General features: G+C 37.9%; 2 protein-coding genes across 2 annotated transcripts; both read left to right on the top strand.

Moving 5' to 3' along the window:
• The first annotated feature begins 339 nt into the window (after window positions 1-339).
• Window positions 340-12321, top strand: scaf4a (SR-related CTD-associated factor 4a). Its single transcript, XM_051910913.1, has 20 exons — window positions 340-531; window positions 2575-2658; window positions 2843-2887; window positions 2971-3132; window positions 3264-3393; window positions 4533-4675; window positions 4825-5004; window positions 6511-6599; window positions 6701-6794; window positions 6907-7059; window positions 7141-7214; window positions 7611-7801; window positions 7905-8005; window positions 8119-8232; window positions 9529-9685; window positions 9764-9867; window positions 9953-10106; window positions 10214-10294; window positions 10430-10516; window positions 10738-12321. Exons 1-20 carry the CDS (start codon window positions 502-504, stop codon window positions 11604-11606), a joined length of 3042 nt encoding a protein of 1013 aa, XP_051766873.1. The 5' UTR covers window positions 340-501; the 3' UTR covers window positions 11607-12321.
• A 646-nt stretch (window positions 12322-12967) lies between these two features.
• sod1 (superoxide dismutase 1, soluble) lies at window positions 12968-16440 on the top strand. Its single transcript, XM_051910923.1, has 5 exons — window positions 12968-13144; window positions 14131-14227; window positions 15002-15071; window positions 15887-16004; window positions 16102-16440. The coding sequence occupies exons 1-5, from the start codon at window positions 13073-13075 to the stop codon at window positions 16207-16209; spliced, it is 465 nt and encodes a 154-aa protein (XP_051766883.1). The 5' UTR covers window positions 12968-13072; the 3' UTR covers window positions 16210-16440.
• The last annotated feature ends 707 nt before the right edge of the window (window positions 16441-17147 follow it).

Below are 17147 nucleotides of genomic sequence, written 5' to 3'. Positions count from 1 at the left end.
GCTAAGTGTGGTTGCAAAGAGTGTTGCGCAGTGATGTCTGCGATGCTGATTGGTCAATCGACTTGTGTTCATATTTTATTGTAGACCATAAAGGCACAATTTAAGCTCATTTTCATCTTTAACATGTCTTTTGTATCACTGGTATAATACAGATGTTGAAAAATATATTTATGACGAATGCACAATAGTTTACATAAGAATTATAGCAGTGTCTACATTTAATAAGCATTTAATCTACATCAGTAGTTCTCAGTGGATTTAACTTCATCTGCGATTTGACTCTAGATTTGTCATGCGTGCTTTCAGCGTCATCTAGTGGCCGTTCTTCGCAACAACAGTTTTCCAATCCCATCCTGCACCGCGAGCACCGCGCCGACTCCGAGTCCGAGCTGTCTGTCTGCTGCCAGGGGCGGACATGTTGGGGCGGCCTGCTGGAGGACAGTACCGCACATATTTCTGATTTTACCGGAGAAAGTGACTGCAAGGCAGAGACGGGACACCATGGATGCCGTCAACGCTTTTAACCATGAGGTGTGTGTGTGTTCAATAAGATGAAACAGTAGTAAAATGGCGGTTTGATGAGCACAAGCGTTCAATGTGTTGCAACGGCCCAAGCCAGATGAAGGCCTCAGTGTTTAAAATGCGCAGTTGCATGCTTCCAGGTTGGATCTAGCATATCAAACGAAGCCGCCCTTTCGTACATTTTAGTGTAAATGCTTAGATCTGTGTATTACAATACTTTGAACGCCATAATAACAGTCCTAATAATCATAATAGACAGCGTGATCTGCAGTTGGTCACTTTGCATGTTAGTCTCTGCTTTTTGTACTCCGGATCTAACACGTATGAATATACATCAGCGCTAAAGTTATGAGATGTCACACAAACTAGTGCTCATGTTGTTTACAGTCTGCGCACAGTGTCTGTGTGCTCCTCTGCTATGAGTTCATTCAAGGAAGACCCATAACCTGCCACAGTCCATTCTTTTAATAACTTTATATTGCTCGCTGGTGGTCGAGATAAACAATTGTGGACGGAAATGGTTAAATTGTACAAAATTGTGTCCCACCAAAGACAGAACGATTGTTAATGAACCCTATTCGACATTTAACCGCTTTTTCTTAATGCCCATGAAGTTTCTGCACTGAAAACAGTGAAAATATAGTTGTAAACGACAGTTTTCTATCTTTTCTTTGGCACTTCAAAAATTTAAAAACACTTTATAAATTCGTTACTGTACCTTTAAGAAGTCTGATCTCCGCCTACTGTTCAATATGGTCATTTATGTAAATGTGGACGGTCATTTATATGTAAAGTTTTAGTTAAAAATGTTTATTTTTAATAGGTGAAGTGTGTTATTTGTGCACCAAACACATAATCAAACTGAACTGCAAAAACAATGATTGTTTTCAAGCAAGTTTTCCCTCAGTCTCCCCTGTGTTATTGGTCAGGCAAATTGTTAGTCCCGCCCCAAAACTCACGCCATTGGTCGAGCTAGTGTCGCTAAACTGGTCAGGATGCTCAAATAGAGCGCAAAAGTGCTGACCACCTTTTCAGCAACCTTGGTTCTGGAAGTATTTCCCATAGGATTTTTAAAGAGTTACAAGCGATGAACCAAAACCAACCAGCTGCAAGGTGAAATTATTGGCCTGAAAATGTAATGTAGTTTTTCACCAGGAATTCTGCAGTTCTACATGATTATCTAAAAAATAAGTTGAAGTAATGCAGGCTGATAGCTTCAACAAAAGCATATACCATTAATTAACAACTTCGTAGCTCACAGTAGGCAAGTCTTTTAATGCTTAATAAGTTACATTATATGTCAGTTCCTCTATAGAGAAAATGAATGGGATTTTTACTTTCAGAACCTGACTGTTGCACTCTTGTAAAAATGTAGTGAAAGTGACATCAAGTCACACTGTTTACGTTTACCAGGCAAATTACTTATTACAGTTGTCTCTGCATAGTTAGCTGGAATATTGGCAAGTATTTTAACCTTGATAAAAGTACAAGCTTTAATAAAACTTCCTCCTTTCCACAAGAAATTCAGTATAGCAAGTCTGAATGCGGCATTCAATTATGCTTAACCATGCGATGGAGCTGTGTTTGTAAGAAGTGTCATAAATTATGGAAAGGCCTTCTGTTCCTTTAATTCCTAATAAAGCTGTTCAGCTTAAGAAGAAGTGAAACTTGTATTTTTAGAATATAATTCAAGTATAATTTTGCAGCATATCCCTTAGAAAACATGGATTGGATCAGTTGGTAATAGCATGCTACTTTATATTGCTGTACTGAATCATTACCATATTCATGGTAATTACATTGCACTCTGTTATCTTGGTATAATTATGCTTTATTTCCGGAAAATTGTGGCATGGCAATAAACAGCAATATCATGGTGCTTTTCATGTTCAGTGTAAAAATTATAGTATAGTGCAGGCTGCTTCTACTCATTGACTGCAGTGTTAAGTTTTCAATGTTGTTTTACCCAGTAATGGAAGTTTCCATGCTCCATACTTCAGCCCTTATTGGCATCATAATATACATTAATATTACTTTATCGCTTCATTGCAGTTGTTCTCCTTGATGGACACAAAGCCTCCCATCTCAAGGGCCAAGATGATCTCTATCACCAAATCTGCCATAAAAGCCATTAAAGTAAGTTGATCTTGACGTTTCAGTGCAGTGATCACAGCAGATACCTAATGCCTGTTGGGTTATAATATGATAAATTGTGTGTTTGTGCAGGTACCTCAGAGATTTCTCATCTTATTCAAAGATACTTTAACATGTATTTGAAAACCTTCCCTTTAATTCTCTCTCAATTGTTTGTGTCTTCCAGTTATACAAGCATGTTGTCCAAATTGTTGAAAAATTCATAAAGAAGGTAGGTGCCCATCTGAATTCAACTGAATTTGAATTGGATGATTGTTGGTTGTATTCATTTACTGAATGCTATTTTGTGCACAGTGCAAACCTGAGTACAAAGTTCCAGGGCTCTACGTGGTGGATTCCATCGTGAGACAGTCACGGCATCAGTTTGGTGCTGAAAAAGATGTGTTTGGACCCAGGTTCACCAAAAACATTGCTGGAACATTTGAGAATTTATGCTTGTGTCCCACAGAAGATCGGGTGAGAATATTTTTAGAGCCAAATGTCCTTTTTTTTTTTTTTTAAACAACTCCTTATTCAGTACCCTCATTTTATGGTTTAAATGATTTGAATCAAATGCTCACTTTATGATATTTCTCTTCCTCCTCCAGAGTAAGATTGTGAGAGTGCTGAACCTGTGGCAGAAAAATGGAGTGTTTAAGATCGAAGTAATCCAGCCTCTCTTGGACATGGCTGCTGGATCCAGCAGCTCAACAGGCTTGGACAACGGCCCTGATGCGGGTAAGACACTGATGTGTAACATTGTGAATATCACCATGATTTTGTGCTTCTTGTTTGGTAAGAGATTTATTTTGCTATACAGACTTGTCTTGCAGCTCACAAGTATGAGAGTGTTTTATTTTATTATATTATTGTGCAGTGCATTTATACATTTTTATATATATATATATATATATATATATATATGAGAGCAATATTTTGGAGTCAGCAAGATTTTTAAAAAAGAAATGAATACTTATTATTCAGCAAGGAAACATTAAATCGATCGAAAGCGACAGTAAAGACATTTTTTATAATATTACAAAATCTTTCTATTTCAAATAAATACTGTTCTTTTGAACTTTCTATTAAAGCATTCTAAAAAATGGATCATGATTTACACAAAAACATTAAGCAGCACTAATTGCAACATGGTAATAATAAGAAATGTTTCTTGAGCATCAAATCAGCATATTAGAATGATTTCTGAAGGATCATGTGACAGCTTAAAATAGAAAACAGTTAAATTATAGTAATATTTCACAATATTACTGTTTTTTTAATGTATTTTTGATCAATTAAATGCAGCATTGGTGAGCAGAAGAGACTGCTATCAAACAATCAGTAATTTTTTAATAAATCTGTTAATCTTTCAATAAAATCTTACTGACTCCAGACTATTGAATAGTGTATACCAGGGGTGTCCAAACTCGGTTCTGGAGGGCCACTGTCCTGCAGAGTTTAGCTTCAACTTGCCTTAATACACCTGCCTGAAAGTTTCTTGTATGCCTAATTAGACCTTGATTAGCTGGTTCAGGTGTGTTTAATTGGGATTGGAGCTAAACTCTGCAGGACAGTGGCCCTCCAGGACTAAGTTTGGATACCCCTGGGATAGACGTATTAATAGTGTTTCAGATTTAAGCTTCAGTATCAAAATTGTGTGAGTTGCCAAGTTCTATTTATTTCTGGCAATCAATTCAAACTGTCCGTTTCATTGAATCTATTCAGAACTCTGATTCTGTGATGCATCATCAATCAAAAAAAAATTCTGGAATGTTTTGCATGGTGTTTTCATGTAGTAAAATGTTTTAGCTTTTTACATGTAATTTTAGATTTTCCTACTAACATTTAATTACTTCATTATCAATGCGTTTCCGCAGCATCCCCACAGTCTCCCGTGAGGGAACAGGAGGCTCATCCTGTGTCGACAGCAAACTCGGCCACAGCAGCTGTGCCTCAGCTTCAGACCTCAGATGCCTTTGCGGCTGTTGCTCAACTAATTCAGTCTTCTCAAGGACAGCAGGTTAGTGGAATGAATGCCCTGGATTTCCTGCATATCAGTTGTTTGCACTTGAACACCTTTGAACACTTTGGGATGTTTTCAGCATAAAAAATTAGAAACAAAATCTTTCAATTCTGACGGGATATTCATATGGTCACTGTTTTGTGAAGCTTCAGCAGATTCTGCAGAACTTTCAGCCACCGGGGAAACCTCAGTCTCCAGCTGTGGACAATAACAGGAGTCACCTCCACCTACAGGCCCAGGCTGCGACTGCCACCTCCTCCACCCTCACACATCAGCACATCCATCCCACACAACAGCCTGTGGAAAAGAAAGCCACATTTGACAAGGTGAAATAACAGAGAGCAATTGTTTTTGAGTTTGCTCTTGGGTATTTAAAAAAACAGACTCTTCTGAAAACACAGTGGTAGGAATTCGTCATAAGGCATGTCATCCAACAACCAACTAATTATGTGTCTCTCTCTAAATATATAGACCATTTTTTAAAAAAAGAAAGAAAAATAAATGGTTTTACTCAGCATTAAATTGTTAAAAAGTAACATCAAATACATATGTAATGTAAATACTTTGTTTCAAAAAAATGCTGATCAAAGATCGTATGACACTGAATTCAGCTTTGCCATTACAGGAATAAATTCTATTTTAATATATTTTATAATGTGAAATGGGTATTTTAAAGTTGCAGTCCGTAACCTTTTTTAGTTAAAAATGATCCAATATAAATTTTGGAGCAAGTACATAACCAGGCAGTGTTCAAAACTATCTCCTTACCTTAGCTCGATTCACAATGGTAAGCTTGTAATACTGTTTTCTAATTCGAGTGGTACAGGTAGGTTTTTGCGGGAAATTCGAGCATGCAGCCATTCATCTTTGCGTCATTACGTCACGTCTGTTTACATAAAGAAGGAGTCCTAGCTAGTAGGCTATATCGCATGTGAGGATTCTGCTGGTGGCGGATCATTTATAGCCTTTTCTCACAGCAGCTGGAATAATTAAACATTTTAATGGCGGATTGTATTGAATGACAAATGGACAATTAGAGATTAGACTGTACAGACAGTGAAATCTATAGGTAACACTAATACACACTAAATACACATAGTCACGCAATGCTGATGTTGTTAACATTAACAGTTTGAGAACAAAGTATAACTATAATAATAATTTGCACAGTTTGACGTGATCCGGGCTAAGCGATCGTTAGATTTAATCACCATTAGCAGCACGATTTATTGTAATGCCTTTTTTTTTTCTCAGTTGGTCAGAACAAAAGTAGCAGATTTGTTACTTGTTCAGATGACATTTTCTGGTGAAAATTCTTATTTTGGTCGTACTTCCAAGACTACAATCTGTGATTCCGAAGTACCTGTACAGTATCCACCAGCCACACATTCTCCTCAAAGCATTAGATTCATCCACGCTGAGGAGGCGTGCTGATGCACAACCCACGTAGAGATGGTAATTCTGCAAATAACTGCAATTGCAGGATTTGAACCGAGATGGCGACAAAGAGGCAAAACTTATGGACTGCAGCTTTAAATTGCAATAATATTTCACAATATTACTGTTTTTACTGTAGTTTTGATCAAATAAATGTGTGCAAAAGAGACTTTTGTTTTCTTTTTAAATATTTATCTTACTTACTTTCCAAAAACTGCTTATAATTTTTTAGCAGTGCTTTAATTGCAATTTGCCCACAAATGTGTCTGATTAGGGTCAGGTGACCCCAAAACCAACCTAATTTTTTTTTTTTTTTTTTTTTTTTGGAAATATGTTGTTTTGTGCATCCCTAGTGGGCTTAAAGACTTTGACGATCTCTTTCCTCTTTTTTCCAGACGCTTCTGGACCGCTTTGACTATGATGATGAGCCAGAAGCCGGGGATGAAGCCAAGAAGGATGAAACGCCGTCTGTTCAACCTACTATGTAAGTAGCATCTCCTTGTCTATATGTTAAACTGTGATATGAAGTATTTCATCTGCTCAGTTTTGTGCAGAATTTTCAGTTTCTTTCGTCTGTCTCTGCAGGGGATTTCCTGAGCAGACCGTCCCAGGATTTCCTCAAGCCAATCAGATGCAGCAATTTCAACAACATATGATGACTGTATCACAGCGCCAACAGGTAGATTACTACATAAGCCAACATTTTGGGCTGAAATCTCATTTTGATGTCATTCTTTTGTAATTTAATAAATCCACGGTCACGTTTTGGTTTGTATCTGTTGTGTGCTCAGGTTGGTCTACCTTCAAATGGACAAGTCCAAGGCTTTGGTCTTATGACCTCTCAGCCTTACCCAGGCATGATGCCTCCAATGGGGCAGCCGCACGCTGCTTTCCCTCCTCAGAATGACACCTTCAATCAGCTCGTGGCTGGACATCAGCATCAGGTAAAATGATTTTGTAAATTATTTATTAACCATTAAGCTTCTGTTGAATTTAATACTAATCCTTGATAACTTGTGGCACAGGAAATGATGAATTCAGATGCGTCTGCCAGGCCTTTCCCTGATGGCAAAAGATCAAGGTCACGTTCGGGGTCGAGGTGTGTACAACAAATCACTAAACTAATGAAACAATACTGACATAGTGCTTCCATGAAAATTTCTTTTTGCATTGTCATCATTCATCTGCATGAACGGAGGTTGTGATAGTCTTTTCTTTCCTATTGTGATGTATATCCAAGTGAAACAGCTTCTCGATCAAGAAAAAATGTAGGGCAGGACTTGATTTTGTTAATCACGAATTGAATAGATGGTTTGCTATTGCTGTGATCTCATGTGAAGTGACATTGTCCCACCCTCGTGCCAGTAAACACGCCATCAGAGAAGATGCAAGAGGGAGGGAAAGTTATTTTGATTGAAGATTGTGAGGCCACAAAAAAATAAAAATGTGCACGGAAAAAAAACAAGAATTGTCAATTTTATGTTGTTTTGTTCAGGTCTCCTAAAAGAAGAAGGTCTCGGTCCAATTCTCGCACCAGACGAATGCGGCATCGGCGATCTCGCTCCCGTTCTCGAGAACGGCGGCGTCAGTCACCTCGCTCACGGTCTCAGGAAAGGAGAGACAGAGAAAAGGAACGAGAACGAAGACAGAAAGGCCTTCCTCCTATAAAGAATAACACTCTGAGTGGTAAGCAAGGCCACTTCGAATGCTATAGCCTCCAGCCCAGTCCCGATTATGCACACTTGCCTACTGTAAAGTATGCAAAACACATTGTGTATCTCTCTTTCAGTGTGCAGTACAACTCTATGGGTGGGTCAGCTGGATAAGAGGACGCAGCAGCAGGACGTGGCCTGTTTACTAGAGGAGTTTGGGCAGATAGATTCAATTAATGTACGCTCTTGAGAATTAGAGTTTTATGTTTAGCTATTAGCACATTTAAGTTCTCCTTAACATAAAAAGATTTCTGTGCTGAAATCTCATTTTGTCTTGTCTGATTTTGATAGATGATTCCTCCTCGTGGTTGTGCCTACATTGTCATGATCCATCGTCAGGATGCCTATCGAGCCCTGCAGAAACTAAGCAGAGGTCCATACAAAGTCAACCAGAAAGCCATTAAGGTATCAGATGATTATTTAGAAACAGATTTAATAAAAATAAAACCAAATTAAAAGTGATTGAAAACTTTTTTTTACCTTTTGTTCAAAAGAAATGATCAAAATGCATAAATGTGTAAAAATATATATATAAAAAAAAATTTATATATTCATGTATATCAATAAAAAAAATTCTCATGTTTTGTTTATGGCTTTTTAGTGTTTTTGAGAAGTCTCTTATGGTCACCAAGGCTGCATTTATTTGATCGAAAATACAGTAAAAACTGTAATATTTCGAAATATTATTACAATATAATGTATTGGAGGAATGGTCTGTGATCTCTTGTCAGGTGTTCTCCAAACTCATCAGGCGTTATAGGAGAAGACTCAGAACTGTTATCTTGGCAAAAGGAGGTTGCAAAAAGTATTGAATAAAAGGGTGCCATTGATTGTGGCCAACATGTATTAGAGAAAAACATTTATTTCATAATGAGATTTTTCCCCCCATTTTCAATTGTTTTACTTCGATGAAAGGTTAGATTTTTGTGAATTTTTTTGAATAAAAGGTCAAAAGGATTAACAATGCAGATTTATTTTCACAGGCTTCTTTGTTCATATTTACCAAGGGTGCCAGTAATTTTGACTAAGACTGTATTCTCCATCTTAGGAGTTTGAAAGACAGAGATATTTATAAATTGCATTGTTTTGGTTAAAATTGTCATTGTCAGTGTAGAACTTTATTATAGTTGATCATTTAGAGAGAATATCTAGTGTTTCTGAAGCATTGCCTCTTTCTAGTAACAGTGAATATTTTAAAGGCATAGTTCACCCCAAAATGTACAACATAATTCAAAAGTTTGGGGTCAGTATGGATTTTAAGTGTTTTTTGAAAGAAGTTATACTCACTAAGTCTGCATTTATTTGATCAAAAATACAGTAAAGACTGTGACATATTATTACACTTTATTTTAAAATGTCAGTTATTCCTGTGAAGCAAAGCTGAATTTTCAGCATCATTACTCCAGTCTTCAGTTTTACAAGATCCTTCAGAAATCATTTTAATATGCTGATTTGGTGCTCAAGAAACATTTCTTATTGTTATCAATGTTGAAAACAGTTGTGCTGCTTAATATTTTTGTGGAAACTGATACTTTTTTCAGAATTCTTTGAAAAAAAATTTTTTTTTCTCTCTAACTTTTACTGTCATACAGTATTAATTTCTTTTTAAAAAAATCTTACTGACCACAAACTTTGGAATGGTAGTGTGTATGAAAATGTTTTAAATATTTTCACATTCATTTCATCATTATATTTCTCCAGATTGCCTGGGCTCTGAATAAGGGCATTAAGGCTGAGTTCAAGCAGTATTGGGATGTGGAATTGGGTGTAACCTACGTACCATGGTCCAAAGTAAAGATGGAGGACCTGGATGTTTTCAGAGAAGGAGGGATGCTGGACCCTGATACTCTTGCACCAGGTAGATATTGGAACTAATTGGTAATGGTTCCTCTAGATATTGAGGACACTTCGTAACGTATGGTTGGTCCATGTGCAGAGTGGCGAAGCTCTCAGATTGAGCTAGAGAAAGCTGAAGAGTCTCAGAATGGCAGACCTGAGGTGGGAAAAGTAGAGGAGACCCCAGCTGTAGTACCTATGCAGGTAATTCATAATGCCCTGGTTCTGCTTCCTAAAGGTTTGGGTTTGGTCCTATTTATTAATTTTTCCTTTTTTTGTTCAACCTCAGGTTCCTCCTGTCCAGCCAATGGGAGCAGTCGGTGTCCCACCACCAGGATTCTCAGGACCCATGAACATCCCACCCCCCTCATTCCCACCTGGGGTTCCTCCACCCCCGGGTCCCTTCATACGGCCAGGATTTAACCCCATGCAGATGCCACCAGGTACAACAACACTAGTGACAATCAAAGTTTAATTTAAGTGTGTTGTAAGAATAAGCATTTTGTTTTTGGAGAAGTACCCAGTTTCTAACACGCATTCTTTGTTTCAGGGTTTCTCCCCCCGGGTGCCATGCCTCCTCTGGGTGCCACCGGGCCGCCTCCACCTACAGCAGGGATTGGCATGCCTCCAGGTAGCCGGTCTTTATTGTATACACCCTACCTAATTTTATTTTTATAGTCTTGACCAGCAAATTTGTTTAGTTTCTTTTTTAATTTCCCATCTTGACATTAACACTGAGCTGATTTTTCCTCTTTAATTCCTGTAGTTGGCAGCTCAGTTGAAGACCTTTCGAACGATCCAGCAGGTATGGGCCCAAGAATCAACAATGATGGAACAGATGGGTTCAACTCAGGTGGGTCTTAGCATCTACATGTAGATTTATTCATTACAAAATATTATGAAATATTATTACAATTTAAAATAATTTTCTAATTTAAAGGGTTAGTTCTCCCTGCCATTGCAGTTTAAAATGGACAGAAACTATTCATATTTTCTGAATAAACTGTAAAAATATAGTATATTATGATTAATGTATCTTTGTGAGTTCATTTTCTTATTTCATTTACTCCTCAGGAAACCAAGTGCCTCCTGGAGGTCCACCAGGGATGGGAATGCAGTCTCCACCAGGTCTTCTAGGTTCAAGGCCGGGTATGATGCCTCTCCAGCGGCCCCCAGGGATGCCACCCCCACACATGCAACGCTTCCCCATTCCACCTCCTCGGCCTGGTATGCCACCCATCCCCCCACAGATGATGCCACCCAGGGGTCCACCTCAGATGATGCACCGTGAGCCACCACCTGGGACCTTTGGCATGCCACCCCCTCCTCATGGCATGAGGGGCCCCTTCCCCCCTCCCGGACCTCCCTTTATGAGACCGAGTGGACCCGGACCCAGACCAGACGGGCCGAGTGATCACGAGGCGAGGCCGTTTAGAGGCGAGCGCCCCGGGTTAGGGAGGGGCAGAGATCGAGAGCAGGACTGGTATGGAGGACGGCGCCCTTTTGGCGAGGGTCGTGGCGGGGAGAGGCCAGACAGCCGTGAAAGATTTGGAGGCTGGCATGAGGAGCCGGAAAAACAAGGCGGGTGGGACCGAGAGAGGGAACGCAGGGACTGGAGGAGAAGTCCGGACGGAGAGAGGGATCGGGATCGAGATCGAGGACGAGATGGTGAAGAACGGACCAGGCGGTCCGCAGGGAGCAGAGAGAGAAGCACACGCTGGGACCGAGACGATAGACTCGATCGACTGGGTCTTACCAGCGAGGAACCCAACGAGAGACTCGCAGCGAGTACCAACGAGCCTAGTGCAAACTCTACTAAAGAACTTCCTGAAGCCAAGCCAGATGTTCCAGCACCTTCCACTGCAGCCACAGCAGACTCACAAGACTCAGAACCTATAGCAGAAAACAAATCTGCTGAGCAAACACATAAAGAAGAGTCATAGAGGCTTCTTTTTACAACAAGACCATATGAGCTTCTCCAATGTCAGTGCTAATCATGAATAATGCTGGCTAGAAAGCAAAGTCCAACTGTTGTGGGATGCTTTATGCATAGGATGCTTGGTTCTTCATCACAAACCAAGTTTTTCAGACTTTATAAAGCGTCTTTTGGCAAACGTGGAGCGTTGCCTTGTGAATTTATTGTACCACCTCAATGAAGCTTGAATGTTGTATTAAAACTGAAGATAAGGAAAAGAAATGATTAATGGTTTTGCTGTAAATATGCTAACATTACTCAAATAATATTTGTAGATTTTGACTTGTTTTTTTTTTGTTGTTGTTTTGTTTTTTGTTTCCAATGATATCCATGTTGAGTTTCAATAATGGAAACATTGACTAAAATAAGATATTAAGACCCTTTTGCTGTAATGTTTTTAACTTAATGTTTACAACATAAAAAAAAAACAAAAAAAAAACAAGATGTTTTTATAATTAAGTTTTTGGAGATAGGAACTCCAAATATTTCAGCGATAGGGAGGTGGTTTTAATAAAATATTTTCATACCAAATGAATGAGCCGAGTTATATGCAAGTTGTTTCTATTTTAACATTTACCCTAGTGATTTATAAATACTTCTGCCAACTAGTAGTAGGGTTATACATTTTAGAATGAATGATGAATAAACAGATCACTGTTTGCTGTGCTTTTTGCCCTGTACAACCAGTTTTCCTCTGAATTGTGTATTTATCATGTGACCCTAATCCTGAACAATTTGTCATGGTTTGAATAGGACATCTATATCTATATGAATGGGCTAAGACTGGACAGCTTGTGACCATATGTCTAGGTCAAAGTGACAGTCATGTGATTTGTCTATAGCAACATCTCTTCTATAAGAGCATAATAGCTATAGGATTTTTAAGAGGTTGGTATATGGTATAATTTACAATCACCTTACATATTTTATGTAGGCTACTTGTTTTTGTTATATGTATCATATGTCACATCAGATGCGTAATACATCCAGAAGACGTTTTTTGAAACTTTTTTTTTTTAAATTAATGCTCAAAGGCTAACACAACGATGAGAAACAAAAAGCAGAAAATGAAAAAGGAAGAATTAAAAAAACAATATAAAATGGAAATATTGACGTTTTGAGAATTACAGTGTCACTAAAAACAGGAAATTAATTGCAAGCATAATGTTTTAAAGCGCTTTTGTTCTTAGACGATATAATTGATGTGAGGTACTGCTCAATGTCTTTCATTAAACAAAAAGAGCTCCATAATATTGTAGGGTATAGGAGACAATCTTCGTCACTTCCATATGACACGCTAGACTTTGACCGAATCAGCGGTCGCCAATCTGTTCAGCCTTCTGATTGGTCAGATCGACTCACGCTCCTCCTCTCTTATTTAACGTCGGTTTCTTTCACTAGTACAAGTTCACAGTTTGCATAATACAAATCAACATGGTGAATAAGGCTGTTTGCGTGCTAAAAGGCGACGGGCAAGTGACCGGAACCGTTTATTTCGAGCAAGAGGTAAAAAAAACATTGTTTATTGTGGCGTTTGTTATGACGCTCCTGTAGCTGGAGTGTAGCGCGTGTAGCGAGCTAATCGCAACCACGCACATTGAATTTTAAATATGCACTCCACAAGTGAGATTTCAGAGTCAATCGTGCATTACTGTGATATTAGTGTAACATTAACAATGTAATAATGGTGTAATATGCTGTTGCACGGCATATTCGCTTTGTTAATATACCATGCAAATATTGGTGTCCAAATCTGATAATGAACTACAATGGCCTTCACTTTTTGACTGATGATTCTATATAGTTGTGCAATGTCACCTTGCACAAATGCGTTAAAACCGTTAAATGCAACTCAGCAATGACCTTTGATGCAGTGGCAGGTCTGCGTTTCGTTTACGCCCCTGTGCACGTGAATACTAATAATTTGTTTTCATAAATGCATGCAATCAAACGATGAAACCTTATGCGTTTGCACCTGAAATTGGTGCGTTCAGAAGCCATCGGACAGTTGTGTCATTGACATGCCTTGAAAGTTTCATGAAATAACAACTAGAAGGGAAAAGTTTGCTGAGTCATGCTCATCTATCTCAATTTGATGTAAAAACATTGCCTAATAGGACAGAGATCACAGAGCTCAGTAAATGCTGTCAGAACTTCAAACTGTACTGGTCTAGTGGTTGACAAGCATTTCATTGCTCTTTAAACACCATTTATGAAGTTTGTAATAGTCACAAATGTAATCATATTTATTATAATTTGACTAGCACTGCGTTTTATCTAGTATTTTCAAGTATTTACATTTATGCAGGTGTTTACATTGTTTAACTTGCAAAGCATTCCAGTTATACATTTGATCATTTCCTGTATTCACTGGGAATCAAACCCATAACGCTGGAGTTGCATCATCATCATCATGTCAGACAGTTAATGCTAATGTTTTTTGTAGTGATATTAAACTATCATTGACCAGACGAGTGATCTGTGTGTTTTAGGGTGAAAAGTCTCCAGTGACGCTCTCGGGTGAAATCACTGGCCTTACTGCAGGAAAACATGGCTTCCATGTCCATGCTTTTGGAGACAACACAAACGGTAAGCATCATTACTCCTTCCACTGAACTTTTAAAGGGATAGTTCACCCAAAAATGAAAATTATCCCATGATTTACTCACCCTCAAGCCATCCTAGGTGTATATGACTTTCTTCTTTAAGACAAATACAATCAGAGTTATATTATATAATGTCCGCATTGATTTACGGTGAAAGAGTGAACTCTGACCTGACGTACTGACGAATGTGGAAGCGTGGAAGAGAGAGCAAAACAAAACACCTGTCAAGAATTAGAAGTCTCAAATGAGAGTGTTTTTTTTAAGAAAAATGTCGGAGGATTTCGATATAAGAGAAGAGGAGCTTGAATTTGTTGCCCAGCAATTAATTGGGCATTATAAAGCTTGGAAGAGCCAGGACATTATTTTTTATAACTCCTATTGTATTCGTCTAAAAGAAGAAGGTCATATACATCTAGGATGGTTTGAGGCTGAATAAATCATGGGGTAATTTTAATTTTTGGGTAAACTAACCCTTCAAGTACCATTTAATCCCATTAGGACAGAAGGCTAGTAGTTGATTGATATTGTTTTTGATGGTGCTCAATCTGGTATCCGCTTTCAGAATAAAAGTCCTGCTTCTGACACACTTGCCAAACAGAAACACTTATTAATTGATGTCGATAATTAAAAAAAAATGCCACCCTAAACAACTAGATATGTTTTTATTTTCTTACTGAGTGGGGTTCAGCAGCCAGAAAACGGTATTGTCCTTATTGCTGGTCACTGACATGAACACACTACCATTTTGTTTTCACAGGCTGCATCAGTGCAGGTCCGCACTTCAACCCTTACAGTAAAAATCACGGTGGACCAACCGATAGTGAAAGGTGAGTTTATCAATGTGCTGTACGGCATGACCGCTTCGATCTTATCACTCACAGTACAAACTCTGTCCGGCCAAAGTTGATTTGCATAAATCCTTCAAATTACTTGCTTCTGAAATAGTCTCACAGTACTGTATTATCTTGCTGTATTCAGGTATATAGTAGGATAATCTGTCTGTTAGCATTCTTATCCATCTCAATGGATCACCTGAACTGTAAATATGGCTGGTCATTCTTGATCCACATTAAATTACTTTATGAAATTGCTGATTTCCTAATGGCAACATCGTCTCAAACCCTTCATTAGTGACTATCCTGAGCGGTAAAAAACAAATCATGCTTTTAAGAGAATTATATTTTACTATGCAGTAGTATTATTACAATATATTTCTTGTTTTGATTAATATTTTTATTTTAAAATAATCACAATACAGTCCTAATATGTTTATTTTACAGTCATGTTGAATGGGTCAAATACCGTGGGAATGTGGCCTATGAAAACACAAGTGGAGTTTTTTTTATTTTATTTATTTATGGTTACTGAAAGAGGTTTGAGTTGTTTTTGTAAAGAATATATCCACTTCCGTTCAAAATCACCCCAATCGTTCTAGAATGATTAAGTCATCTGGTAAAAATTTCACTTTTTTATATCGCAATATTTATTGCAGAAAACAAAATATCACAATGCTGGTTATTTTCCAGTATCTTGCAGCCAGAATTTGTAAACACATTCTGCATGCAGTATCTTTTCAGTGTAATTTCAAGCAGCCGTGTGCTAGTAGATGTGTGTTATTGCTGTAATATACTGTCTCTCACAGACACGTCGGAGACCTTGGTAATGTGATAGCTGGTGAAAATGGGGTTGCAAAAATTGACATTGTGGACGAAATGCTGACCCTGTCAGGGCCAGACTCCATCATTGGGAGGACCATGGTGGTAAGAAAACAACTCTATGGTTTTATAATCTGTGATGGATCTAATGGCAATAACTGTCTGTTCAGCATTAGACCTTGTTGTGTATATTCTGTTCTAGATCCATGAGAAGGAGGATGACTTGGGGAAGGGAGGCAATGAGGAAAGTCTTAAAACTGGCAATGCCGGAGGTCGTCTGGCCTGTGGTGTTATAGGCATCACTCAGTAGTGTCCTGCTCTAATCATAGAGGCAGCTTGGAAATATTAGTGACCAATGTGGATCCCCCCCGTAAGCACTTAGTAAACTGATGAATACATCTTTATTTTTGGCAAGTTAATGTTTAAAGAATTGTACTTTATCCATGTGAAGCCGTTTTTCTGGTACATTTCTTCTCATAGCTACAAAGTGGTGCATTTCCTCTGATTTCTGCTTTGTTCAATAAACATTGATCAGGCTGGATGTGTGTGTGTCTTTATGAACTAAATGAATGGGCCGTATGATGGCAAAAATAAATAGTGCGGGTGTAGTATTAAACCTGATTTTTTTCTGTGTTATTGTAATCTAACTGTTTTTTGTAACTGAAATAAAGCTTAAAGTAAATATTACCTGAAAAACTATAAATGTTGCCATGGCAAACTAGCTGAAATGAGTTTAAATTGAAGTACTAAAATTACTAAAGATAAAATAGAAATACAAATAAAGCTATATGTATGTGTGTGTGTGTATAATATAATAATAATAATAATAATATATATATAAATAATACTAAAGTAACACCTGTTTCTGTGATGAAATATAAAATGTTAGTCTCAGAATCCCTGAAAAAATTACGATTTTTATTTTTTACTACAATAAAAAATCAAAAAGTTTGAAAGCTGCTTACGTTGTTGGAAGGAGATTCCTTTTTGTTATGTTTTTACTGCAGTAGATTTGACATTTTGGAAACCGTGGTTAGCATGGTAAATGTTTATTAGGGAAGCTGGTTTGACGGGTCTGGAGCCAAGAAAGTTCATTGCTTAGAATGCACCACTAGATGGCAGGCTTTTCTTGCGTTACTGTGCGTCAGACCTAAACGTGTCTTCAAGAAGTTTGTAATGTTTTTAAATTCATAATGAGTGCTTAATTATGAAATTGCTTCCTTGAATTGAATTAGTAGGATACTTAAT

The sequence above is a fragment of the Ctenopharyngodon idella genome, chromosome 10 (genome assembly GCF_019924925.1).
Source record: "Ctenopharyngodon idella isolate HZGC_01 chromosome 10, HZGC01, whole genome shotgun sequence".
Lineage (NCBI taxonomy): Eukaryota > Metazoa > Chordata > Actinopteri > Cypriniformes > Xenocyprididae > Ctenopharyngodon > Ctenopharyngodon idella.
This window is presented reverse-complemented; position numbering and strand designations above follow the sequence as displayed.